This window comes from Lepidochelys kempii, chromosome 15 (assembly GCF_965140265.1).
Source record: "Lepidochelys kempii isolate rLepKem1 chromosome 15, rLepKem1.hap2, whole genome shotgun sequence".
In the NCBI taxonomy this organism is placed as follows: Eukaryota; Metazoa; Chordata; order Testudines; family Cheloniidae; genus Lepidochelys; species Lepidochelys kempii.
In genome coordinates, this window is record NC_133270.1 from 24,342,747 (window position 1) to 24,370,172 (window position 27,426).

General features: G+C 47.1%; 1 protein-coding gene across 18 annotated transcripts in view; it reads left to right on the forward strand.

Moving 5' to 3' along the window:
* The window catches only part of NCOR2 (nuclear receptor corepressor 2), a 412,043-nt gene that overhangs the window by 227,890 nt on the left and 156,727 nt on the right, over nucleotides 1-27,426 (forward strand). For 14 of the 18 annotated variants that reach the window (XM_073313442.1, XM_073313441.1, XM_073313453.1 and 11 more), the window contains 3 exons: nucleotides 3,819-3,875; nucleotides 10,743-10,795; nucleotides 27,173-27,239. In XM_073313442.1, coding sequence (XP_073169543.1) covers nucleotides 3,819-3,875; nucleotides 10,743-10,795; nucleotides 27,173-27,239 — 177 coding nt within the window. Of the gene's footprint in view, nucleotides 1-3,268; nucleotides 3,377-3,412; nucleotides 3,498-3,818; nucleotides 3,876-10,127; nucleotides 10,354-10,742; nucleotides 10,796-27,172; nucleotides 27,240-27,426 lie in introns of those variants that run through there. The other 4 variants (XM_073313458.1, XM_073313457.1, XM_073313459.1 and 1 more) reach the window with 4 other exon arrangements.

Sequence of the window (27,426 nt, forward strand, 5' to 3'; positions counted from 1 at the left end):
TTGGCTTCCCAGACATGGCCCTGCCAGTGAGAAAGCCTTGCCCCCTGCCTGACAATCACAGCCTCACCGATTTCAGTTGTCTTGGTGGGGCATAGAGTGAAATGTGGGCCTGCATCTACCATGGCCCTAGACTAAAAGGCTTGATATTGTGGTAAGGGGACCTCGAAGTGTGTCCGATGGCTCTCTGCCAGCTAGTGCTGTGTGCAGATTATAGGCACCACTGATTCCCAGGCAGACAGCTGTGAGCTGCAAATGCAGCAGCTACTGGATCATCTTCAGGGGATGCCCAAGAAGGAGCAAATGGCAAAAATCTAGCCGGGCATTGTCCACCTTTGAGAGGAAAGTCTGTCTGGGCATTGAGAGAGTTGGCCTTGCTGAGCTCCATCCCAACATTATCTGTTAGCCTCTTAGTTTTGAGTTTAGCGATTCCTCCTGGTCCTGCGTATTGTAGGTAGACTTTTATACTGGGCTAAATATGCAAGAAAGGGGCGACCCAAAGAACCATGTATTTTTTGCAGCATGTTTCTCTTTGCCCTTTGCTGGAACTGCATTTATTTGTGTTTACAAATAAACTTTCTCCTTCCTCTCTCTCCACCTGCTGGATCCATCAGTGAAGTCACAATCCTCCGCTTATGGTGTCACACACAATCCCCGTGAAGTGTCTCCACTGGGGGACCAGCAAGGAGAAACAATCCTTTGTTAATGAGGAGAGTGACAAGGAACCTTGTTAGAAACACACAGAGAAAATGTTAGGTGAGCGTTATCGTTAGGGGAAAAGACTGTTCTTTCCAGAGACTGATGTTCCTGGTTCATCTCTGGAACAAGTACAGCCCAGGCAGGCAGCAATGCAATCTCTCCACACTGAATCCACCCACTTGCCTCACCCCAGAGCTGGATGGTCCACATCTGGGGATGACAGGACAGTTCCTTCATTTGCCAGCCATGGCGCCGGTTGCGCTGGTGGTTTCTGTGATGTGGATACCGTTCCACTAAGAACAAGCCTGCTGCACCAACTCAGTTCACAGCGGCCACTTAATAGGCAAGGGACAGTTCGGGGAGGGGAAGGGGGGAATGAGACCCCACCAAGGCACCTTTTAAAATCTCTTGCATGTTTTCTTCACTTGGCAGGAGTCCCTCTCCCAACCCCATCTGGGCTGGCTGCATAGTTTACTAGCACCTCGATTCCACTCTGTGCTTTTGGTTAGGGCCCTTCACACCTGCTTTTTATTTGCTGTACTCTAGTTGCAAGAGCCGTGAGCCAGGCTGCAGCTTGTAGCTGGTTTGTTGGGTGGTAGTTCAAATGCAAACCAATGTGATGGCCCCATGCTGGGCCAGACTAGCCTTTGAGTATCAGGGGGAGCCTGTGAATATTGGGGATGGGGCACTGGCCTTTCAGAGTGAGGGTGGAAATACCAGGGCTGGCTCTGCTCTCATGTCCCTCATTTCATGCTGGCGTAACACCACAGATTTCAGTGAGTTGCTCCTGGCCTTATGCTGGGGTGAGTGAGGTCAGAAGCAGACCCCTGTTGTATCTGGAAATTAGAGACAGGGAAGGGGTTGCTATAAAATTCCCGGAGCCAAGTCTCACCTCTGCACCCAGCCAGCTGTCTGCTTCTCCTCTAAGCATTGCTTGGGTGTTAGCTTGGTGGAGCTTATCCCTGCCTCAGCTGCTCTGGGGGTATTTTCCCCTTCAGCATCCCCTGGAGTGGGAAGGGGTGTGCCAGGAATATGTTTTATCTGTATCTCTCAGCAGGCCATGGCTATGGGGCTGTCTAGTGGATAGAGTGCTGGTCTGGGGCTGGAGAGATCTGGGTTCTATTCCTGGCTCTGCTGTTGACCAACCTTGCCCAAATCATTTAAATGCTCTGTGCCTCAGTTTCCCCACCTGTAAAATGGGGGTCATGATATTGACCTCCGTAGTAAAGTTCTCTGAGCTCTACTGATGAGATGTGCTGTGTACGAGCTGCATGCTGGTGGTGGTATTACTCTTCCTGGTGAGGAAGGCTCTTTTGCTGCATGATTCAGTTATATTGGGGTGATGTTAGCTGAATTAGTTCCAGATGACAACAATGTGAGAGGAGAATCCGTCTCATTGCACCCACACATCCTGCAGCCCCTGGAATAGTTTGAAACTCATCCTGGTTTGCTGGGCAAATTTTCATTTGTCAGGTGAGCTCTCTGGGGCTGGTTAGTGGATGGTTAGCCCGGGCTGGTTAGTGGATGACTGCAGATATGAGCTCCTTCTTTGTTCCTGGGACCAAACCTGCAAAAGTGCTCACATGCAAATCAGCTCTTCTGTGTGGGTGTGCAAGGAATTTCCACACCTTTGATCTGCATTTGCACTTTTGGGGCTCTGCCCTGATGATGAAGGGAATAGATAGTTATAAATCTTGGGAAACATAATAAAGCCCTTGCATTTGCTGGATGAGGGTCGAGGTGAGCTGTCAGCACGGCATGTGGGGGATTAGCGAGGCATCTCCCATCACAAAACATTGTAAGTGCATCCAGCTGTGGACAGGCATCAGCGTGAGAGGGTTATGTGCTTTGCTGTCAGAGAGGGGCCCGTATCAGCCCCCTCGATCTAAATACCCCAAAAGTTGAAATCCTGATCCAAATTTGGCAATTTATAGTGCACTTAACGGAAACCCTGCCCTCAGGCTGCCCAGCCTGGAGAGTGTTTGAAATTCAGATCCCAAGCTTGTGGCTCTAGCCCATCTCTCAGGTGAACGTGCTTCAAGAAGGATTTTTTCGACTCCGCTGTGTTTTAAAACCCTGGGGGAGCTGATGGCGCTCCCCATGCTAAGCCCTTCTAGGCAGCAGTGGAATTTTATTCCCCCCACCTTCTAACCCTCTTGAATGCTTAAAATTCTATGTTTTATTTTATTAAGTGTGTATAAAAATCCATCTCCGCAGCCCCTGATACTGCCAGGTGTTTTGTTTTATGTGCTCAGTGCTGGGTAACCTCAGCAGCGTAAAGCGATCCAGACCTATCGGGCTGTTGGTACCAATCACTGAGAAGCCTGGCTTTGCAAGGAAGAGAGCTTTTGACGGAACATGTCATCTTTTATTTAGCTCCCCCACCCCCGCCTCCCCTGCAGTGAACCCCTGGCTCTTTTCAGGCCTGTTTAATTAGTAACCACTGAGCACAGGATGAGACATGTTCCCGCTCTCCTAGCAAGTGCCAGGTAGTTTGGCCGGGGAGCGGGGGATGTGTGTTGTACTGCGGAGGGGAGAGGGAAGCTAGCAAGGGAAGGAGCTAAGGGCAGCTCAGATGTAATGATCACATGTTCAGTGAGAGGATGAATCCTGGAAAGGGCATCTCTCTCTGGCTCTGCCTGCTCCCTCTCCCGCCCCCTCGTGCTGCGCTCGTGCTGAGGTAATTGTACAGAATCCAGCCGCCTGCAAAGCGAAAGAGAATTCAGTTGCTACTGTGAGCAGCCGAAGGGCTCCTGAATGAGCGAGCGCTGAGGACGAGGGGGCGGCTGGGGCAGCATGGAGTAGGTTCCGGCGTCTGGATTGTTTTCTGCAGCTCCTCTGCGGACTGTGCAGGTTAAACTGAGCCAGCGGTGCCCTTTGCCTGCAGTGCTGTGTTGCGGATCTGGGAGCTCTGCTGCTTTTAGCCTTTTCTTTCCCCTGGCACCTTGGTGGGGGGTAGCTGAGGAGGGGGGGTGGGAGTGGGGGTTGAGTTTAGCAGCAGTTTAAAAAAACTGAACAAAAGGTTTTGAGCAGGGAGAAAAATGAACCCTGGGACTGAAATTCTGATTGGCGAGAGAAATAACTTCTCTTCCTGTCCCCTCTCCCCCCCCTCTTCTTTGCAGAAAAAAGCAGAAGCGGCCCACAGGATCCTGGAAGGATTGGGCCCCCAAGTGGAACTGGTAAGTCGTGCCTCACAGTGCGGGGATTTGGAGGGCAGCCAACTTCGTAGAGGTCTTGGAGACCGGCGCACCATCCTGTGTGTATGTGTAAGCCATAAGAAGGAAGTGTTCTGCTGGCCAGAACATGTCACTGGTGTGCACCAAAGGAGGAAGCAAAGCAGATAGGATGAATAATCTCTCTCTCTCACACACACACTCACACCCCACCCCAGGTAGCTGTGTTCTGGGAGCCTTAGCCTGTTTTCCCTGCTTCTACCTCAGACGAAGGCAGAACGGCGGGAGGGACTTACCCCAAATTTCATTGGTGCCTGACGCTGCCGTTGTGAATCCGTGATGCTAATGTTGTCCTCCACCACGTTCCTGGTCCTATGCGTTCAGCACCTCAGTGACTGGTGAACATCAGGATGCCGTGTGTGGACGATCTCATTGTGGGTCCCCCTCCCCAGCACAGTTATAATAGGATCACATGGGGGAGGGTGGCAGGAGAGGTGTCAGAGGAGTATGTTCCAGAAGTGCTAGTTCTAGACTGGAGTGACCTGTCAGCAGTAATTATGTGAAGTTGTAAGAGTCCAGCTCCAGTCTCTCTCAGCTGCATGTCGTACTTGTGGGAGCAGTGCAAATTCCATCAGCGTTATCCATGGTTGCTGTCAAATTCAGCTGTCCCCTCCCATCTACCCAACACACCCTGCTCTGTCTCCAGCAATGCAAGTGACTATATGATTCCTGAGCTGTAGGTGAAAACAGCTCCTTGCGGGGCACTGTGTTGGGGCTTCCCAGGAGAACTCCCTCTACACTATACAAAGGGAGCAGCTGGGTGTGGGGAGGATTGAGTCCTGTATCACGCTGAGCACCTTTAGCAAGATGCTGAGACCCCTTAGCACCCACTGACTGCAGCCTTGCACAGACCGGTACTTTTAGGTAAAGTGTGTGTGTTGGAATCTGCCAGATGACTAGCCCTTGGGAAGATGGGGGCGGCAGGGAGCTGTCCTTGCCAGTTTTAATTCAGAAGTGTTTGGGATAGCATGGCATTAATCTCGTGTGTGTGTGTGTGTGTGTGTGTGTGTGTAAAATATATATTAGCTTTCTTGTGACACTTCCTGTGTGCACACACACACAGGAGGTGTCACAAGGAAGTTAATGATCCCCCGGTTCACATCTCAGTTAGGGAGATGGTGCATAACTGTGTCTGCTTGTAGTCCCCAAGGAGTTAATCCCTTCAGAGTCTCTCTCTGCTTCTCAGGTTGGCTGTGTCGGGGATTGGTGCTGGTACTTTAAATGTGGTGTGTTTAAATAATAAATAAATGGCACCGGGTGGTGGTTACTGAGGCTAAGCCTGTCTCTCTTTCCCAGCCTAATCACTGTCCGTTCCAGCCCCTCTTCTGAGGGGGGCATGGAAACCTGGCCTGTACGCACATGCTCCAGAACGGGGCTTACGTTCTTTTCTAATCCCTCACTCCCTGCCATGTTGTGATTAGCACAACAGGGCCCCAGCCATGACAAGGGCCCTCGAGAAGCTACTGGGACTCAAGAAATAATGTTCATACGCAGCTACTCTTCTGTATCAGAAAGGAAATTACCTCAGGAAGGAGGACAGAGCTTTCCATGCCTGCCTCGCTTGGTATTCCTCCTCTTTAGAAGGTCTGGTGATATAGGCACATACAACAGTCCTAGGCGACCCTCAAGCCTGAGAGTTTCTTGTGCCGCTCTGGGTCCCTTGGAGCCAGTTGCATGAGAAAGGGCTGCAGAATTTTCCTGAGTTCACTTGAAATACAGCTGTGAGAATTGCTCCTGGCTTCGCTGTGGGCATGGCGGTCTCACTAATATTTGTTCAAGAGTGCTCTGGTTACTATAGTCAAACAGAGGTGGTGACAGATAAACGGCTGCTTGATCAGGAGGCAGCTTGCCAGGTGCTGATTGCTCAAAGCAAGAGGTCACGGAGGAATTTGGTTAGTCAAAACTGAGAGAGGCAGAGGTCATACAAAACCACGGATTGCAATCTGGGGCTGAGGGGAACATCCTGATAGCGTTAAGGTGTTAATGGCAGGGTTGAATCTAGGGCTCCACCTCCTCAAGGTAGCGATTGTTTTTGTTTCCAATCCTGGTGGGCAGACAGATTGGCAGTTTGAACATTGCAGTGCATTGGAGCTCTCATTTGACTTCATTTTCAAAAGGGTATCACTATAGCCAAGTCCCCCATAACGAATGTAACTGTCTTCTCGTTTTTCCAAGTGGACGTTTTCCAGAAGGAATAGGCTGTGCTCATCTTACCTTAGGGAAATGCTGATTTGGATCCGTCACCCTTGCTTCTCTGCCCAATTTGGTATTTACAAAATCTCTCTTTCTGTGGGCTGTTTATGGCCGTAAGGAACGACCGAGTTTGCTCAACCAGTGCACAGTTAATTCTGAAGCATTTTACTGTTGGTGATCACCGATGAGATTATTGTATTTCTTATGGATGGGGGATGTCTCTCTCTGTTTGACTGTGGGGACAGATTTAGGATGATGTGGATATTGGGCAGATGAAAGTTTCTAGCCTATGAGCATATAATAAGTGATGTGTTGAACTTGATGTTGCGGTTTTAGAGTTCCATATTTCTTAATGTTTGGGTTTCTTTTCAAGTGCTGTGTGGAATGGCATGTCATTATCTCAAAGCACCCTAAACTGTTAGTTAACAAAAAATTTTGTGGATACAGTGTTGTTGTAGCTGTGTTGGTCGCAGGATACTAGAGAGACAAGTTGGGTGAGGTAATAAGATATTCGATAGTGTCTCTCAAGTTTTCCTTGTGGCAGTATAAGAAAAAGCAGCAGAAGTTGGTGACATTACTCAAACTGATGTATTTGCAAGGCTCTGTGTGCACAAGAATATATCATAACCCATAAGCAGCCGAACCACCATTACTCCCTCCCCTTCCACCAGGAACTGGTGTTTACGTGACTCATCAAACCCCTGTCGGTTCAATCTCAGTTTACCCAATCACACTGAAGAAAGGCATGTTCATTTATCAATATGTTTTCTCACCCTTCGTTCCAGTCCCCATACAGGAGCTCACGGCAGAAGTGCGCTGCAAAGTCGCTCCAGCCTTCCTGCAAAGAGATCCCCTCCAGTTCTATTGTTGATCAGGAGGGACATGCTGATGTGATGCAATAGAGTCTCCACTTGGGTTTTTCTCTTCCCAGCACAGGCATTGATTCTGAGGATGGACTTACCCTCTCGAAGTTACCTGGATTTAGTAGGACAGACGCCTGTTTCCCCTGCAGCTTTCCAAACTTGAATTAGTCAGCCGGCTCTTTGCCTGCACTTCAGCGAGCAGATTTGGGTGGGTTAGTATTAGAAATGTGCACTGGGGAAGGGAAGCTGCTGTTAACCTGGCTCCTGACTGGGTCATACCTGTCTTGTCTTGTAAGCCATTGCATTGCCAATGGAGGTTGCTACAGCATCCTTGTAGCACATACATTGCCTGAGATACAGTTGTAGTTTGTTGCACTTCTGCATCATGACGCAGACCACCAGTACTGCCCCCAGAATTTCATCAGCCATTTTGTCACCCTATCATCCAGTTTATTTAGATCCCTTTGTAACTCTTCACAGTCTGCTTTGGGCTTACCTATCTTGAGTAATTTTGTATCATCTGCAAACGTTGCCAGCTCACTGTTCACCCCCTTTTCCAGATCATGTTTGAATATTTTGAACAGCACAGGTTCCATTTCAGATATTTTGGGGACCCCACTATTTACCTCTCTCCATTGTGAAAACTGATAATTTATTGCTGCCTTTTATTTCCTATCCTTTAGCCAGTTAATGATCCATAAGAGAACCTTCTCTCTTATCCCATGACAGCTTACTTTGAATAAGAGACTCCTTTCAAAGGCTTTCTGACAGTCCAAGTACACTATATTGACTGGGTCACCCTTGCCCACATGTCTATTGACACCCTCAAAGAATTCTAATAGATTGGTGAGGTATGATTTCCCTTTACAAATGTGTGATTTGTCCTCCAACATATTGTGTTTATCTAAGTGTCTGATAATTTTGTTCTTTATTATAGTTTCAAGCAATTTGACTGATGCTGCCTGTAATTGCCAAGTTCACCTCTGGAGCCTTTTAAAAAAAAAAAAGGCATTATGTTAGCTATTCTTAAATCGTCCTCTGTACCAGATGACTTGAACGATAGGTTACGTACCACAGCTAGTTCTGCAGTTTCACATTTGAGTTCCTTCAGAACTCTTGGGGGAATACTATCTGGTCCCGGTGACTTATTACCGTTCAATTTTTCTATTTGTTCCAAAACCACCTCTAATGACACCTCAATCTGGGCCAATTCCTCAGATTAGTTACCTAAAAAGAGAGGCCCACATCTCCCCCACATTCTCTGCCGTGAAGACCAATGCAAAGAATTCATTTAGCTTCTCCACAACGGCCTTGTCTTCCTTGAGTGATCCTCTAGCCCTCAACCATCGAGCGGCCACGTTCCTGCTTCTGATGTACTTAAATTTTTTTTTGGTTTTAGTTTTTGTGTTTTTTTGCTAGTTGTTCTTGAATTCTCTCTTGGCTTACCTTATTATACGTTTACACTTAACTTGCCAGAGTTTATGCTCCTTTCTATTTTCCTCACTGGGATTTGATTTCCAGTTTTTAAAGGATGCCGCTTTGCTTCTGAACTGTCTTGTATTCTCCTGTTTAGCTATGGTGGGTTTTTTATGGTTGTCTTACTGTTTTGTTTTTTTATTGGGCGTATATGTTTAGTACAGGGGCTGGATCTTTGAAAAACAAGCTTCTAGGACAGACTGTAGTAGTATCCTACTATAGACTGAAAATGTCCATTGAATGGGTGTGGCAGGGTCTTAGATGCTGAAAAAATCGTTGAGAGAGAGAGAGAGAGACGCTGAGCCAGTAGAAAAGCCATTAGCCCAAGCCTTTCAAAGGTTGTGGGATGGGGAATCTGATAAACACAGGCCAAACCAGTCTTTTATCTCTTTGTCATGTCTCTTTTCATTAGTTTAAAGTGGAACAAAATTACATTCAACCCTCAGTTTAACCTCCATTACCATGGAGAGTGAACATGGCTGGTTTGTATTTAACCATGTTCAGAATATAGACTTCAACCATAAGCCATCCATCATGCGCACTCCTGGCTGTTTGACCACTCTTTGCCACAGATGTTAAATCGCTCGCAGATGGTTTAGTGAAACTTTATGGATATATTGCCTGCACAGTTGGATGGCGTTTCTGTGGTTAGACAGAGATTGTGTTCATCAGTTGCTGTTTGCGGCTGGGCAGTGGTTGGCTTTATTAACACAGCGTGGGGTGTGCTCACAGACCCTTATCTTTAGAATTAGGCCAGTGACTAGACATGTTGATTTGGTTATGATCCTGAATTCATGGTAGTCTCTTTTGGTACTCGGGCTGCGTCCTGGTGCCATTCTCCAGCAATCTCTGGTGCACTTGTGGCTCCCTGGCTGAGATCCCCGATCCCCCCAAACCCCACCCCCCCGGTCAAAGCCAGCAAGCGACTGCTGGGGTGTGGTATGACCAAACCTTTGTGATAAATGTATTTCATGCCCCTAAGCCAGGGCTTTCATCATCTCAGAAAGATTTACCCATGTCCCTGATCTGGGAAAGGCCGACGTGTACTCATGCTTTACTCACTAGTGCACAGTTAATCTAGGTTATGCCTCCGGCATCACCATGAATAGCCATGGTGCCACTTCGGTGACTCCCCATCCATGGATGACAGGTGGCAATGCTTGACATGACCATTAATCCCGAAGGCATAGGGTTTAGTGACTGACTACATTGCCACCCTGCAAGAGCTCCTTCCCTCCCAGAATCTCCAAGCACTTTATACACACAAATGGATGAAGGGGTCAGGTCACCCTCCGCAGGAGGTGGCATGTCCTCATCCCACTGATGGAGAAACCGAGGCACAGCAGTTAAGCGACTTGCCCAAGGTTGCAGTGTGGGTGAGAGAGAGCCAGGAATAGGACACAGATCTCCTGACTCACCACTGCGTGTTCTAATCACTAGGCAGTGCAAGGACGGGTGGCCCAGTGGGTAGGGCTCTAGCTCGGGACTTGACATCTGGGTTCGGTTCCCTTTTCTGGTACAGATTTCCTGTATGACCCTGGACTGAGTCACTTAGTGTCTGTGAGCATCAGTTCCCCATTGGTAACACGGGGAGAACAGCACTGCCCTGCTTCCCACGGGTGTTGTGAGGATAAGTACTTTAAAGATTGACGTGCTCCGATCCAATGGTGATAACCCCGAGACAGACCGAATCCCAATGCAGTTGGAACCCGAGGGCTCTGTCTTTCTTCTGAGTGGCACCAGCATCTGACCCTCCCTGTGGCTGGCTCCCTTGGAGGCTAAGTCGGCTTTCCTTGAGTAGACATAACAATTTGCAGCACACACTGTTTTTCCCCCACCCCCTTCTCCTATCCTCCCCCGTGTCATATGTTCCAAGGTGCACTGCATTTTCGGTAAGTGAATAACACTCCGCTCCCCCCACCTCCCTGTGCTGTGCTGTATGGTGTTTATATGGATTACAGAGCAAATTGCTTGTTCTTAGCCAGCTCAGCTGCGTGCTGCCTGCCTCCCACGGGTTGATCTTGGATGCCCGCTGACTCAAGCTGCGTTGCTGTGTGTTTGGGAAGAAGCAGCACCTCCTGCATTAAAGGAGAGGAACAGAATGGGGCACGGGGGCAGTGAGAGATGGCACCGAGCCCAGAGCATTAGAGCAGAATGGACTATGCTGGCGTATCTCTCGAGGAGCTGAAAGTCCACGCTGATACAGTAGCATTTCTGACAGGTTGAAGTTTCTAAATGTCAGACTGTACATTTATGCCTTCGTTTTTCTTGTTTATTTCAGCCATTATACAACCAGCCTTCAGACACCAGGCAGTACCATGAAAATATTAAAATGTAAGTATGTGGCAATAAAGTCTATTTGAAATGTCAGGTTATGCATTAGGCTGGAGCAGAAGAGATGCTCACCTGCCTCCAGATCCCATTTCCCGTTAAGGCTGAAAAGAAATAGCGTGTACCCTTCTAGCGATACTGTATTGCTGCCATTGGTACCCAGAGCATCCAAATGTCTGAAAAAGTACATCAGTCAGGAAGAGCAGAGTTTGTGGGATGGTAAAGGTACCGTTCGATTTGTGTGGCGAGGAGTGGGGTGGGGGGGAAACTCGGCTGTCTTCGTGGGGAGGGAGTTTTAAATGAGTTGGTTAAGGAGGATGGCGTGGTGCATTTTATATACGGGAGAATGTATTTTAAAAAAGGATGAATGGGGGCAGAAGTTGGAGAGCCCAGGTGGGGTCAGTGGCTGCTCGGAACCCTTTGGCCAGCTGAGGAAAGCTGCGCTAGGAGGAAACGGATCCTCTGCAAGCAAGATTTGGAAACCGTGCTCTGCTGCTTAGCCACTGCAAAGGGGGAGAGCGAATGTGTAATGCTAGTCCCTACGTTCACCCTGCTTCCCTCAGGTGTGTAATACGACCCAGGAGAGGACTGGGAAGAGCTTCGGCTCAAATTTACAAAAGTAAGAGATCAGCTCAGATCCTCTTGAATTGATGGCCGGGTTATACCCTTGGACGAGCAAGTGTGGCTGAAACTTGACAGAAACTTGGGAAAAGGAGGAAGTATCTGTGCTGAGCACCGTGTCAGAGTAGTATCTGTAGCTTTTCAAGAGCCTGCACTCCTTAATCACCTTTCTAACTTCCCTGTGCTGTTGAGTCTGACTGTGCCGATTCTTCTTTGAGCTCCCTTGTCTGATTGACAGCCTCAAGTCCAGGTATATTTCAGAATGAAGTGTAAGCGCAGTTTTGTTTGACACGTGCTGAGGTATGAAACTTCATAAACTGTCCGCTTTTTTTAATGTGTTTTTGGGAAGGATAGATTGAAGGGAAAAGTTGGACATGACTTTAAAGTGCCTCTTCTGTCAATGAGGCTGTAATGAACGTTTCATAGCAACAGATTGTTACAAAGATATTTACCAAGTTTTAATAATCCTGTAGTCAATTACTTGTCGTTTAAACCTCAATAAATGATTTGATAAACAATTGATGTTTAGTGACTACAGTGAGTTACCGCAGATAGATTGAATATAACATAAACTTCTAGATTTATTATCAATTGAAATTAAAAAGGTTCCCATGTGGCCTAACAGTTCTTGTCTGGGTTGATTCTGTACAGATGATTACTTTCAAATCACCCGGTTGTGGCTACATGGGATACACCTGTTCTAGTTCCGAGCATACCAGCCATTTCCTAATATTCTGTGGCTTTCAGTGGAATATTAAGAGACGCTAGGCGAGTTGAAGTGAAGGAGTTAACATCGAGCTTCTTTCTTATTACAGGATTCAGGATGTAATTAAATGTGTTATGAACTGACCTGATTTCTAGGCATTTAAGTGGTGTTCATCTCTGTGGTATCCATAAAGGGAAAGGATTGTCCAGTGGGGAGAATGGTAGTCTGGGCATCAGGAGACCCAGGTTCAAGTCCCTTTTCCATCACAGATTTCCTGCATGACCTTAGGCAACTCACTTAAGGTAAAATGTCCAGAAGCACCTAAGTGATTTAGGATCCGAGGCCCCATTGAGTTTTTGCCTTTCTGTGCCTCAGCTCTCCATCTGTGAAATGGGGATGATAGCACTGCCCTGCCTCACATGGGTGCTGTGAGGATCAATACATTAAATTCTGTGTGGCGCTCAGACTCTGTGGGAATGGGGCCATACAAGTGCCCTAGACAAAGAGTATCAACATGCCTCAGAGGCATTAACAAATGAAGCACCCCCCTGGGATAGGGAAATATTATCCCTATTTCTCAGGTGGGGAAATTGAGGCACAGAAATTAAGTGCCTGAGGTCAGATCAGAAGTCGGTGGTAACTCAGGGCCAGAACTCACGTTTCTTAACCAAAAAGCTATCCTTCCTCTCCTTGCTTTTAAGTGTTACTCTGGATTTCTTTACTTAGTTTAGCCTCTTCTCCAATGATTGAGAAGTCTCGGCTGCCTTCAGCAGCTTCCAGAAACATGGATTATCTTTAAATCTCAGATTTTGTACAAACATAGTTAATTTTTCAAGTTCATGTTTGCTTACCCTCACCTCTTGCCTAAATATCTTCACTTCTGACTTTTGCACCCAAAGAGTTCATTTCCAGGATGATGGATCCATGCATATTTTGTCAATTACAGCCCATTCTTATTGACCAAGAGCATCCCTGCTGATTAAGTGGGATCAGAAAACGTGTGGCTTTGATAACCTGTTTACCTCTGTTGATCATCACTCAAGCTTGGCAAGCATTGCCAGAACCCTTCTACAAGTACTCACTTGGATTTTTAGGTGACTGTGCTGTGGCTTGTTCTCTAGTCGATTCACGTTAAGCAAAGGTTCTGGCCACTGGGTTTAATGAGCAGGGGGATTTGCAAAGGAAACTCTTTTGCTCTGAGTGAACACAAATGTTAAAGCCACAGGTACTGATACTCAAAGTGGAAGGTTTTTTTTTTTTTTACCAACATCCAGTTGGGGAACAGGAAGAATGCTGTGGGATATACCTGACCAGTGACCATGGATGGGCAGCTGAAATTTTGAATTGTTTGCCCCCAGCACACTGTACTCAACTGGGGAGTTATTAAATAAAAAAATTAAAATGTAAGGAAATGGATGCATGCTCATGGATGTTCCAGGGGCAGGAAAAGAGGCTGTATTTCTCAGATGAATTACACATTGGGAATTATTTACGTGGCTGTAATTCCTGTTCATAATTTTCCTCTGGCGTTCAGGCATTGGGAAGTACAAAGCAGCGGAAGGAGAATAAGATGCTAGGGAGGGATCCAGCCCAGGAAGGATGCTGCTACCTGGGGGTCTGTATTCTCTGAAAGTTCACCTAGGGCTATATAGCTTAGCAGAGATCCATTCTGCAATGGGATGTTGCTGCTTATTTTGGGAATGAAGTATTAAGCTGCCATCCAGCAATGAGCTCCTTGCAGGCAAATCCCTGTACCTGTTCAGAGCTCATCACAGGTCCAGAATGTCACTTGCTTTCTGATAGATATGTTGCATCAGATTCAGTGTTCTTATTGGTTTTTGCTTTGCCACCATTTAAGCACGATTGTCTCGAGCCTATGGAAAGCTGTCACAAACAGCGTCTCTAAAGTGACACTGTCAAATTGATAGCTAGTCAATTGTGAAAAGAATGGGTTAAAAGTAGTTCCAGATATATTACACCTGCCCCTGAGTCTCCCTGCTAATTTCTGTGGTTTTACAATCCCATTTTCCTAGTATTTAAATTATTTTCCCTCCCCTCTTGCTTTGTAACAGACCCACACAAACAGGGGGAACTAACTAGCTGCCTGTACAGGGGAACAGTGAAACTGATGATTAAATACAAAGTGCTGTCAAATACACAGAATTAAACACTGAAAAGAGAGAAAATGGTGTTCTCTGATCTTTCGTTCCTTGTCAGCTTAGAGATTACTTATAGCCATAGTGGGGAATATATTTCCAGGTAGCAGTGTACAGGTTTTGCTGTTACTGTTTTTGTTTTGTTTTTTACATTAATGGTGTCCTTTAATGAGGATTTTTTTATTATGGGTTTGATTGTCCTGCCCCCATAACTTACTGTGTTACAATAAGCAAAAGGAGACCTTAAGGCAGGCAAGTAGGTTTGGGGTTTATGCTCAGAGTGATTTGGTTCTGCAAAAATCTGGAAAATAAACCTTAACATTTAATTTAAAAACATCAATCCCCTCCTTTCTGGCCTATCACAGAAACCTCCCAATTAGCCATTTCAGCTGGTTATCAAAGCCAGTGAATGCACTCCTGGATCTAGGTCAGCATAAGGACCTGAAGCCCTCTCTGTTCCAAATGCACTCTTTTTAACAGTGGTCCCATCTGGAAGGTCTTGTTTTCTAGATTGTCTTGGTTTACATGTTTGCTTTGTTACCTGTTGTTGAATGTGCAAGGAAATTGGCAGGTCACATTCCTCCCACTGTTTCTGTGCCCCAGCCTGGAGTTAAGGGATGTAAAACCAAGGTTCCAAACCACTCCTGGTACTAATGATCCCAGGACACTTTTTGCAAGAAGAGAGCGTGTTAAGCCGCAGCGTCTTGACCAGATTCATTTTGATGCTGGTATCCTGGCTACGGCGCTTTTGCTGTTTTGGTTGGAGACATTCTTCTTCTTTCCTCCCCACTCCTCTTAAAATTGGTGTGCAGTTTTGCTAACAAATAACAGCTGCCATCTTCCACCCCAGAGGTGGCTGGATTACAGTGGGAGGTGAAGTGATCCTCACAGAAGAGTCCTCAGGGAGACGTCTTCAGGATGAATGATAGGATAGAGTTGGAAGGTAGCATTACAAAGGTACAACAGTTTCCCTCAGGCTGAAGTACAAGGGGGTTATCTAGTCCTGTGAATAATTTCACTTTAAGCAGAGGTTCGCTGTAACCAGACTTGCAGCTGGCCTATGCAGGGAAATAATCTGGGATGACTATTCTCCTGAACTATCAACAGGATTTCACTGTAAACTAGTTCTACCGTGTTAAACACAGAAGGACACCCTGTGTAACAAGTTTCACGCCCGGCCCTGCAAGGGCAGTCTAACACTTTTTTCTCTCAATATGCAGATGGTTTTTAATTTATAGCGATTCTTTTTTTGCTTGCCATTGGACAAGTTCTGTTGTCAGTTACGCTCCTCCTACTCCATGGAAGCCAATGGGTTTGCAGAGGGGTAAAACAAAAAGCAGGATCTCCCCCCCCACCCTCCCCATTTGTGCTTCTCTATAGTAGTCTTCTTTGGATGGCAACTCTAGTTTAATTCTTACTGTTTGGTTTGCTCTCTGATCGGGGCTTTTCACTTACATTAATAAAACAGACTCGATAGTTCTACCCTTCTTAAAATGTTACCAGTGTCTTTTATTTTCCTGGAGCTTGGTGTTGGGTCTTTTCCTTTGTACAGTGAACATTAATTTCATGCCCCAGTTCATGCCAGTGTTTGCAATTTTGAAAGCTTTTAAGTCTTATTTAACTGCTTTGCTATGTTCTGTTCCCCTTCTGCTTGGGTCCATTTTGGTTCACCTATGTATGCAGACTTTAGAGCGAGGACAGTTAATTTTGTATGCTGCGTCTGCTGCGAGGTCTAAGGCGCTGTCAAGCAGGTTATGCCGAAGACTTGTGACCTACCTTAGAAATCTTTGCAAGCTGCTGGGGGAATGTCCTTCAGATGCTAAATATCTGATTTGTTAAAGGAAAATACCTGCCGCTGTGTCAATGGGAAAGGAGAAGTAAAAGAGCAATAAAAATTAAAATAGCCCCATTTTAATGAGATCCTCTGCAGAGGCTTTTCCCACTGGCTCCGCAGCAATCAGGCACTAGTTATTATTTCATCATTTTAAAACACAGCATTGACAGCTCAACTTTACAACACAGTGTTGACAGTCTTCCTGTCGGCCCCGAAGATTATTTGAAGGCTATTTAAAAGGTCCTGAACCGAGGCTTGGGGGAAAGAAAGCCCAGAAATTAGAGTGACTCCATATACAATGGGCTTCAGAACAGTCTTCTCACTCCTTGCTTCAGACATTGCTGAAAGAAGGCAGCAAACACACTGGAGACCTAATTCTGCAGTAATCACATGCAATCTCATCTGTGTTGGTTCTTTCTATTGTAGCTTTGTGCCAGACTTAACCTCTTGTAGCACCTTTGCAATATTCTCTGACTCCTAGCACTGAAGGATTTAACTACAAGATATCCACACCAGGAGGATCAATTACCTGCTGTCCGCTGTGGGAACCTTTACCTTTACTAAAGTAGACTCCCACCCAGTCAGTCAGGAAAAACAACCCACCATGACTTTTCCCCTGAAGGACCAAGTTTATGTCATGGTTTGTATAAAGGGCTCCGTAGTTTGGAGCAAAATATCAGCCGCCTCTGAGCCCTAAAGAGCTCAGGAAGCTGAAATTAGGCAGCTAAACTCGAGCTGGCTCAGGCTGTATCTTCTGTTCAGAGTTTCACGCAGGCCTTTTCTTCAGGCTCAGTTTACTTGGATTTTCAGTCCTTTGCTTTTTATGGCTCAGCTGTGAAATCAGAGCTTATTCCAAACTGGGCCAATGTTCTCTTGAAACACTTGCAGATGTGTTGGAGATCCTGGACCGAGTTCAGCGTTTGCAGTTGCACCTGAAATGGGGGTCACACCATTGCATGATTTGGGTTTCTCATGTCTCTAGGAGCAACCCAAACCGCACTGTTGCATATTGTTTTAACTGTGATGGGCTCATTTTGCTAAGCATAGCTAGTGGGTTTGATCGGATGCTGCCACACGGTTAAGAATTCAATACAGGGCATGTAGGCTCAAGCTTTCAAAAGGGATTAATGATTTGGGGGGGCTGTGTTTTAGGGGTCCACCTGGGGCAAACTCAGATCTCAACTGGGGCTCCAAAATCACTCATTGAGTTTGAAAATTTGGGTCCTTTATTTTTTTTTGGTTGGGCAGTATCAGTTTGCCTTTATCAGCGTAGCAAAATCCTGACCTGTAACACAAACACTATCAGACTCTGCCAGGCTAGCGTATTCCCTTTCAGGTCTTTCTCGAAGCAGTTTCAGACATTCACCTCATCAGCGATTCACCTAACAGCCCCCCCCTACCCCCCATTCAAGGTTTTTTCATCCCCTTTCTTTCCCATGTGCTTGTACTAGTGCAGAAGTATTAGCTTGTGATGAATTATTCAATGATGGAGAATCACATTTCAGCCCCCAGCTTGTTGTTCCTACCAAGCCTGGCGCTTACTCTGTATGGAATACCTTGAACAGGCCAGCACTGAAACAAACAGCGTGGGCTTCAGGAGAAGGCAAGTGGGGTAATGCCGGGGTGTCTTTTATGGCTGGAAAGGCTGCTGCTGAAGAACTACAGGGAGGGTTGCACTTGTCTGATTTTTGTCTTCAGCCCAAAGGTGCAAAAAGGACTGAAATGGAATCTCCCGGTTTGACATTCAGGGCACCAGGCATGGAGAGAACAGCTGCCAAAAGAAGTTATTCAAGCACGTTGGACATTAAGAAAAGGAGTGGATACCAGACTGGGGCATAAACATTGACTGGCATGGAGGGAGTTCCACTCGGGAACCTCCGAGGGCCCCGACACCCGTAATACCAATCTGCCTGTCACAGCATTCCCTCATCGCCATGGACCACAGTCATGCCGAATGCAGCGTATAAGCTTCTAGGAGGATTAGTTGTTCAAGCCTTTTTCTGCTATTTACAGATAAAAGCTGTGATAATTTGGCACATCTGCAGCCAAGTGCACTTTGTATTTGCAAGGATGTGATTCAGAAAATGGTGATGTGATTGGCAACCCACTTACAGTATCTTTCCCTTGACTAGTGTCACTGGGCGCAAACGGTGCCTGTAAGCACATGGAATGCATTATAAGTGCCTTACAGCAACTCCGGAGAGATTTGCCTCTGTCATTTCAGGCTCCCGTTTTATTTTGTCATTAGTGGTGGTAATAACACTGTTAACTTAGTGGGGCCTAAGTGCCCTGGAATAAATTAATAGGAAAACAGACACTCTGGATAATGGAACCTTTTCTCCCTGCTTCCCTCCCCCCCCCCCCGGAAGGGGTTCTGAATGTTGTACGTGGAGCGTTGCTTCTCCACTTCATTGCGGTTAAGGGGTGTGAAGTGATCGTGGGTAAATAGGGATATACCCTGCTAATATGGTCCCATCTCAGAGCAGGAGCAAGGAAATGGATGAGTGGGATGCTACATGCAACCTATAATGCACCGTCTGCCCTCTCTGATACATTTGATCAGGCATCACTCATACCTTGGTAGGTGTAAGGGTAGCCCGTTTCCACACTCTGCCCTCCAAGCATGTGAGCTGGGGCGTGGTAAGCAACACAACGTACTGGCATGGCGTCTGATGTGCCTGAGTACCAAAAGGAACTGGGGCAGCAGCAGAAACACAAGCCAGCAGGAAGCAAGCCAGCCTTTCCCTTACATACAAGCTATTCCCTTTTCCTTGGCTGCTGGTTAGTTTCGATCTCAGAGCGTCTCCGTCTTGCGGTGTAGATTCCAATGATTGAAGATCCCAGACTCCCTGGTTTGTTCAGCTCAAGTCGTAATCCGGCTTCTGCCTTTGTCCCTGGGCTCCACAACAAATGTCACTGTATAATCAGGCTGCCAGCAGTTAATTCACCCTTACTGCCATATGTCTTGGCAGGCTTGATCCCTACCTCTGTTTATACTGACTATTTGGTGAAAAGGATTCCTGTGTAATTAAACACCTGAGATTAGTTTTGATGAAATAACAAAATTCCTTTGTCCCTTGTGCAGGCTCAAACTTCTGTGCAGGCAGATTTGGCCAGATCTGTATAGTACCCCAGAGCCGTGTGTAGCTGTAATTCTTATCACAAGAGTTTGGGGCAGGGGTGTGGGGGGTGCGTGCACAAAATGGGTTAAGGTTACAACCCGGTTGACTCTAGCCAAGTAATTCATGTGGATTCAGGCCAAATAACTCAAAAGCAGGCTGATGGGTGCCCTCCTCCATTGTGAAAGCCCAAAATGAAAACAACCACATGTCAAGCGGGTTAAGGTGAAAGTATCCACTTTAACGGAGTTTCTTTGCTGCCCTTGGTTTGGCTAGAGAGCGAGAGGTAGGTTTTTGTTTTGTTTTTTGTTTTTGTTTTTAAATTATAGTACTTAGTGATTATGGGACCAGTTCTGGAACACTTACTCATGCATACAAATAATCACATTGAAATCAGTGGGGCTATGTGGGTGAGGAAGGATTACTCATGAGAAAAGGCTGCAGAACTGGGCCTTAAATTATGGGTGCTTTGAATCCTGCTTTTTTTTTTTTTTTTAAATAGGTGATGGTTCCTGCCCCAACCTCATTCATGATTAAAACCATGCGTTTTTATTTATTTAACATCTGTTTCCTCCTCCATCCCTCAGACCAAGTAGGCACAGGTGGAATGAGACTGTTACAGACTCTCTGCACTTTCTCCCCTTGGCTTTGTTGTCTTGGTAGAATCTGCTTGGCAGCGGGCTGGGCAATATCTGATTTCAGACCAGGCCATCTGTACCGGTGTCTATTCCAGGGGTGGCCAGCCTGAGAAGGAGCCATAATTTACCAATGTACATTGCCAAAGAGCCACAGTAATACGTCAGCAGCCTCACCCCTGCTCCCAGCGCCTCCCACTGGCCGGCAGCCCTGCCAGTCAGTGTCTCTCCCTCTCTGCACCTCCCAATCAGCTGTTTTGTGGCATGCAGGAGGCTCGGGCGGGGGGCAGCGAGGGCATGGCAGGCTCAGGGGAGAGGGTGGGAAGGGGTGGAGTGAGGGCAGGGCCTGTAGCAGAGCCAGGGGATGAGCAGTGAGCACCCCCCCCTCCCCAGCCCCGGCACAGTGGAAAGTTGGCCCCGTAGTTCCAGCCCCAGAGTCGGTGCCTGTACAAGGAGCCGCATATTAACTTCTGAAGAGCCTCATGTGGCTCTGGAGCCACAGGTTGGCCACCCCTGGTATTTTCCAAGCAAGAAATCCCATGCAATTCAGCCAGCTGGCACCCTTTTCCCCCTAGAAGAGGGGCACCCATACTTTGTGACACAGAGCGCTGTGCCTGGCTTTCACTTCTAAAGATACCCATGTTGTAAAATACAGCATTGCACACCTGCATAGTGTTTGCTTGGGCTCCTGTCCTCCTCAAGAGCCAAATGGAAAGGACTTCTTGTTTGAGTTCACCAGCAGTAAAAACAAAAATCCCCAATGGGTTCGCAGAGCGATTTGAGATGAATAATAGGCTTGGGCTCTGGCATATCTCAAATCAGGAGTCTCTGGGCTCTATTTCCATACCATAAGCCCAAGGGTGGCTGTAAACTGTGTTTTAAACACTCCCTGCCTCAGAGGCTGAGCATATGGCATTGCTGCAGATTTCACATCCCTTGCCTTGATTTCCCCCCCTTTTCTCCTGGTTCTGAAGCAGACTCTGGAGACAGCTGCATTTCTAGGGATCTCAAGTACCTCCCTACCTTGCTTCACAATCCGCCAGCTTTTTCGGAGGAGACTGAGTAGTCAACTAATTGTGAGCTAACCTCTGTACAAATCACTCGAACGGATCTCTTTCCAGCACATCTGCAGCTCAGAATCCAAGTCAAGTTTTCGGCATGGCTCCCTGTTCTCAATCCGTAGCACAGCTTTCAAAATTAACTCTCAAGATTAGCTCCATACCTCCATCCGTTTATTTTTTCAATCACTTTGAATTCTCCAGATCTTTAAGAGCCCAGGGAGTGAAGACGTAGTTCCTGAGGATGGATGCCCCTGCAGGGGATGGTGTATTGCGACGATGACCTTCCTAAAGTTCTGCTACAAGGACTGTGTGCGTCTCCAGCTGTTACAGAGGACAGCCTTTACCTTCACCGGCTGCGCAGCGGGAAGTTCGGTTTGCCCTGGGAGCAGAACATGTGCTCCTCAGACATGTGCTCTGAGTTAACCTCCCTGCAAATGGTTTCTAAGTAACAGCGGTGTATGTAGCAAGATAAACTGTGAAGCGTATTTATATTTTGCAAGATCGTACTAACCTTTGCAGGCTTGACCTTAACAGGAAAGGTAAAGCAGCAAAAACATTTAGAGTATGTTTTAAAAAACCAAACAAACACAACCCTTCCGTTAGCTGATTATTTCAGCCCTGATCATGATAAACATGCACTGGCTTTCAAGACATTGCCAGGCTTTACAGCTGCAGAGTGATTAAGCCTTTGCCTACATTAGTATTCTCAAGGTCAGACATAATGCAAAACTCAAGACTACTCATTAGTTGCGTAAGAGCCTCCGACTTCACAGGTGTGAGACAAAGCTTAAAGGGATACTCTTCTGTGGAAATGGAGCCTCTAAATTTTGCCTTTGCCTTTCCTCTAAATTTCCTCATTTACTCTCCTATCTGCTGATGAGTTTCAAGGCAGCCACAGCCTTCCGACTTTACAGGTGTGAGGCAAAGCTTAAAGGGATACTCTTCTGTGGAAATGGATTTCCATGCTTACCTTTAAATTGACACCAGTGAGCCCAATCCTGTCATCATTGAGCGTTGCAACTCCCATTGACTTCCCCATTGGAGGATGAATCAGGCCCCCCAGTGATTAAAACTGAAATAGCGTTAGCAATCTAGAGCCTGTTTCACCCCTGCGTTGACTCCAGTTTTAGGTCAGCGGAGCTCTGCTGACTTAGTGCAGTTGTGCTGCCTGGCACTGGACTGGTGAGTCAAGCCCCCGAATGCTTTTTCCACGGTTTGTGCTGCTTGGAAGCTGAAAATGTGTTGGGTTTTCTTTTGTTTCTGGTCAATTTCAGTTCTCTTGCAGAGTTGTGATTCAGCATTGCTAACCCCAAGCGTTCAAAAATCAAACCAGCCAGGCTCTCTTCAATCCCAGATTTTAAACAGTAATAGCTGTTGGGTTCCTTTGATTTGCCTTCTCGTGTTTGAGATTTAGGATTCACGTTTTCACCCTTTTCTCTGTAACCGGGAAACACAGAAATAAAATGTTGTTCGTTTTTAATTAAAGCTGAAGTGCTCACCGTCACCTGACTCCGAGAGCGGGGGCTTGACGAAAAGCAGCAAATGTCCTCAGACTTGTGATAAAATCATCAGAGTTGGCAACACTGTGTTTTCAGATGACCTGTTTCCACTGGAATTTGAAAATAATGGGAATGTGTTTCTGGGGATTAGGTTCCTATCAAAGCTTGTTCACACAGAGGTCCAGATTGTGACAGTGCCTCTTTAAAAATAAACTGTTGTCTGCTGTGGTACCACATTGCGCTGGAATATAGAGAAGGAAGCACATCCCGACTGTTGGGGTGAACAGAGGTTAATTCCAGTGTTCTGACTGGATCTGGCTCAGCAGGGCCAGTGAGAAGCCAAGAATTTCTTCAGAGGACTTGGGAGAGAAAGCTCAAGGGGAGAGGGGGGGTTTTGAGCAGTGAAGGAACTTTCTGCCTGGAAGGCCTGATATTTTGCAGGCCTTGATATTATGTTGGATCTGGCTGCATTTCATCTTCATCCACCCGAGCTGCAGTATTCCAGAGAGGAAACATGGCCTAGTGTACGAAGCACAGGACAACAAGTTCTGGGTCCTGGTCTCTGGCTCTTTCTGTGACTCACCGCATGATAGTGGGCAAAGTCATTTTACCTTGTGCCTCAGTTTCCCCATTTTTTAAAAGCGGGAGAGAATACTTTATCTTCCTCACAGGTGGATGGTGAGGTTTAAGTCAACAATTAGCTGCAAAACACTTTGATGGAACATGCTGTAGAAATTTAGGCGAAGCACAATGGGATTGTGTGATCCAGTGGAGAAAAGCCTTTCTCAGTGATGTTGGTTAAATAGGTCGAATGCAAGGGTGAGCAAACTTTTTGGCCCGAGGGCCACATCTGGGGATGGAAATTGTATGGCGGGCCATGAATGCTCATGAAATTGGGGTTGGGATGCAGGAGGGGGTGCGGGCTCCGGGCGGGGGATGAGGGGTTTGGGGTGCCGGAGGGTGCTCTGGATTGGGACCAAGGGGTTTGGAGGGCAGAAGGGGGATCAGGGCTGGGGGGCAGGGGGTTGGGGCGCAGGCTCTGGGTGATGCTTACCTCAAGCAGTTCCCTTTCCAGCTCCTATACGGAGGAGGGGCCAGGCGGCTCTGCGCACTGCTCTGTCTGCAGGTGCTGCCCCTGCAGCTCCCATTGGCCGTGGTTCCTGGCTAATGGGAGCTGCGGGAGCGGCGCTTGGGGCAGGGGCAGTGTGCGGAGCCCCGTGGCTGCCCCTATGCATAGGAGCCGGAGGGGGGACATACCACTGCTTCTGGGAGCCGCATGGAGTTGGGCAAGCCCCCTACCCGGCTCTCTGGCTGGAGCACCAGAGCGGGACAAGCCCCAGACCCTGTCCCCGGCGGAGCTTGAGGGCCAGATTAAAATGTCTGGCGGGCCGGATGTGGCCCCCGGACCGTGGTTTGCCCACCTCTGGTCTAATGGGTTGGGCTCTGATCATTGCAATGCAGATTGGAATAACAGTGGGTCCTTTGCAAACATACAGTCAAAAAGAGTGATCCTCTCTCCTCCCCAAAAAACAGACCCTCTGGCATAGATTTTTTTTCTTTTGTGATCAACACTGTCCATATATATATGCACATATAATCATCATTATAATAAAAAGGGTGCCGTTTGATATGCAGGCCCTGGTTAAAAAAAAAATTCTAGATCCAGGCAGTTATCTACAGGGACACACAAGCCTTATACTAATATTTGACATCGGTATTAATTCTGTTAACGTTATCGCTGCCCATAATTGGATGTGCATGGTGGTTTCAGGCTGAGTGTTTTACTTTCAGAAGGCTTAAGCTGGGGATGCTTGACTCTAATTCAGGCAGTTAGCTACTGTTTCCTATTTGAACAAGGAGGTTGCAGATGCCATTTGCAAGCGCTACCTTGGAAATCCAATTCTATTTTTACATCAAAGCGTTCAAGGTGAAGTCAGAGAGAATGACAATGTGGTGCGGCTTAACCGGGGCTCTGGGATCCAGCATTCCTTTGACACCACTGGTAACTAAATAAGAGGGGAAAACAGAATAGAACATTATTACTCAGACCACGAATCAAGTCAGAGTTGTGTGCATCTTGCTGGTTAATCAAAGCAGAGCACAATAGGATAAGCATGGTCACAGGCTGCTGGGAACAAGAGGAGGACCTTGACCCCATGTCCCATTATTATTTGGATAGCATTTTGCAGGCAGGTTTAAGAACAGCCCCTGCTCCAAAGAGCTTACCGTCTAGGGAGAAAACCTATAAATGCCAGGAGAGGAATTGAGAAGCAGCCAAAGCAAATGTGGGTGACTGAACGGCAAAGGGTAGAAAGTGTCTTGTTAGGACCCTGTGCGCTGTTGGAGGAGAGAGAAGGCAGTCAGCATCGTCCCTTCTTCTCCAGAAAGTAAATCCAACTCTATACACTTTTTGTATAAAGGTGACCTCCTCCTTTTTTATCCATCCAAGATCCATCCATCCATCCCTTTTTCTGGCTGGCTAGCTCTTGGGCTGCTCCCTGTGTTTTGGAGAAATGCTGCTTAGAAGGATCCAGTGTCTACAGTGCAGCTCCTGCAGGAGGGCCAGATGATGGCGGTTATTGCGGCGGCAGGGGCAGGAGGGCACAGTGTGCATCGTGGGTCCCCAAGGCTCCGTGGATCTCTTTGGAAATGAAGTCCATCCACTCTGCTTCTCTGTTTTGTATTTTTTTCCAGTCAAGGGACATGGGGAGGGGAAGAGGGAGGGAGAGCCAGTCGGAGAACACTGGGTGTATTTCATTTTGGGAACTCCTGGGTGGGTGGGAAAGATTCTTTTTAGGCTCCTGATAGTAATTACACACCCTGCAGCTCTGCTTTCATTGGGATCAAAGGCTTCTTTGCAGACACACACTCGCACCTGATCTTTGTTCTTTGCTAAGAGTTTCTATTGCAATAACAACTGGCAGTGCGAATGTGTGTTTGAAACAGTTCAGCACTTAGGTTCAGCCAACATTTCACAGGCTTCTGCGAGCCCCTCAGCTCTCCATCCTTAGGGGTGGGGACTTTTTCTTTTCTACATGGTATTTTGGACCTCTTAAAAAAGGGCGGGGGGGCTGAGATGTGTTTGGCTGAAAATGCGGATTGGTTTTATCCACATGGGTTACTTTTTATCCCTTATAGCTGCTGCTGAGGTCCTGATCCTGCATGGTGCTCAGTAGCTCCCGCAAGATGCTGAGCTCACTCAATTGATTTGCTTGCTCCTTTAAAGGACAGGGTTCCCAGGGAGTAACAGGGGTGGGAGATTTCCTTGCACCCAGGATTCCCTTGAAAGCATCACTTCAGACCTGCCACTTCCGATCATTTGGATCCTGTAGGTAGGAAATCGAGCCCACTGTGTGTGTGTTGGCTAGTCAGGCATGCGTTCCGGGCAGCTCTGCCTTCCCTAGGCTTGGAAGGTGGCTGTCCTAAAGCTCTCTTTGAGAGGTAAGTGGAGAGGCAGTGTGGTCCTGTTGGTTTGAGTCCTGGGCTGGAAACAAGGAACTCTTGAGGGTTCTAATCCCAGCTGTGTCACTGGCTTGCTGTATGACCCTAGGAAAGTCACTTTACCTCTCTGTGTAGAGAGGTTGCACTGAGCTGTAATTACATCCATACGTCTCCGGCAGCCCCCTCTGTCTCTGCAGGACTGCAGCGTTCCAGAAAGGGCAAATCAAGCCTAGAGTAAAGAAAACTTCCGCAATGTGGAAAGTTGCAGCACTGTCTCTGTCTGCAGCCAGCAGTAACCCCAGCTCTCAGGCCCTGATGCAGCTAGGTGCTTCGGCTCATACCTAACGTTAATCAGTGAAATAAATGGGTTATTCACATGCTGAAAGTTGGGCACATGCTAAAGTACCTTTCTGAGCTGGGACCTAAGAGAGGCATCAGCTGCCGACTCAGTCCCGCCGAAGCCGAACCTGGCGATTTAAACGTCAGCATTGCTCTCCTTCGTTTCTGAGCATTGTAGCAGAAACATCCCATTGCCCTGTAATTGCGGCATAGCTTCCATAGAGCGCTACTGTATTTTTTTTCCTACTCTCACCTCTGTTTGTCTTTTTTTCCAGCTGTAAACCGCGTCTTAACATTTCATTGCACCATAGGGGTGCTGTGTAGTTAATGCTTTGAGGCAGGACCGTGGGGGCGGGGAGTGTAGGCATCAATACGCCATTACTGTTGCGTGGCTGTCTTTCATTCGTCACTTGGGAAATGAAGGGTCTGGTTCTCCAACAGGCACTATGCTGGCTAGTGCTTGCTCCCGGGACTGGTGCTATTGGCATAACGTTGAGCACTTGGCATCTGCGGGACTACTTGTGGTAGCGAGCGGTAAGTTTAGTCGCAGAGGTCAGGAGGATTAAGGGAGCTAGTGAAGTTAGTTAGAATCTGTGGCCCTGATCCTGGAAACACATCAGTGAGTAAAGTTACACACGTGTAAACGTTGGTAGGGTCAGGCGCTGGGATGACTGGACTAACCCCAGGTGAAGTGCGTACTGCAAGGCAAACAACGCAGCTTATCAAAGGAGCATTCAGAAAGACTTTGGCCTGCGTAGCAGAACTGCAGGGACCGGCTCAGTTTTGCTCCAGAGTGATATTAAAGGCCATATGTGCCGTGCTATTGTAGGTACCACATCCACCGCTCTGAGGTGGCATCATTGCAACGGGAAGGTAGAAATTGTTGCATGGTGTTGAAAACAGAAGGGGTGTGCAGGACTTTGCATTTTAACGGTCCGTTATATTTTTTCCCCCTTTTCTCCACTGTAGAAACCAGGCAATGCGGAAGAAGTTAATTTTGTACTTTAAGAGGAGAAATCATGCTCGTAAACAGTGGGTAAGTGCAGTTCCTAAGTCTTATTTTATATGTGCATAACAGATGCAAAGAAGACTCCATGTTTAGCTCTTGTACGTAGAAAACAAAAGGAGGGATCCCAGCACAGACAGGTTGGTATTTAGCATGTTAGCTGTTGCTTTTTTTCCTTCTTGTAGGATCCTCTGTCTTCCATGCTGTAGCAGCCTCC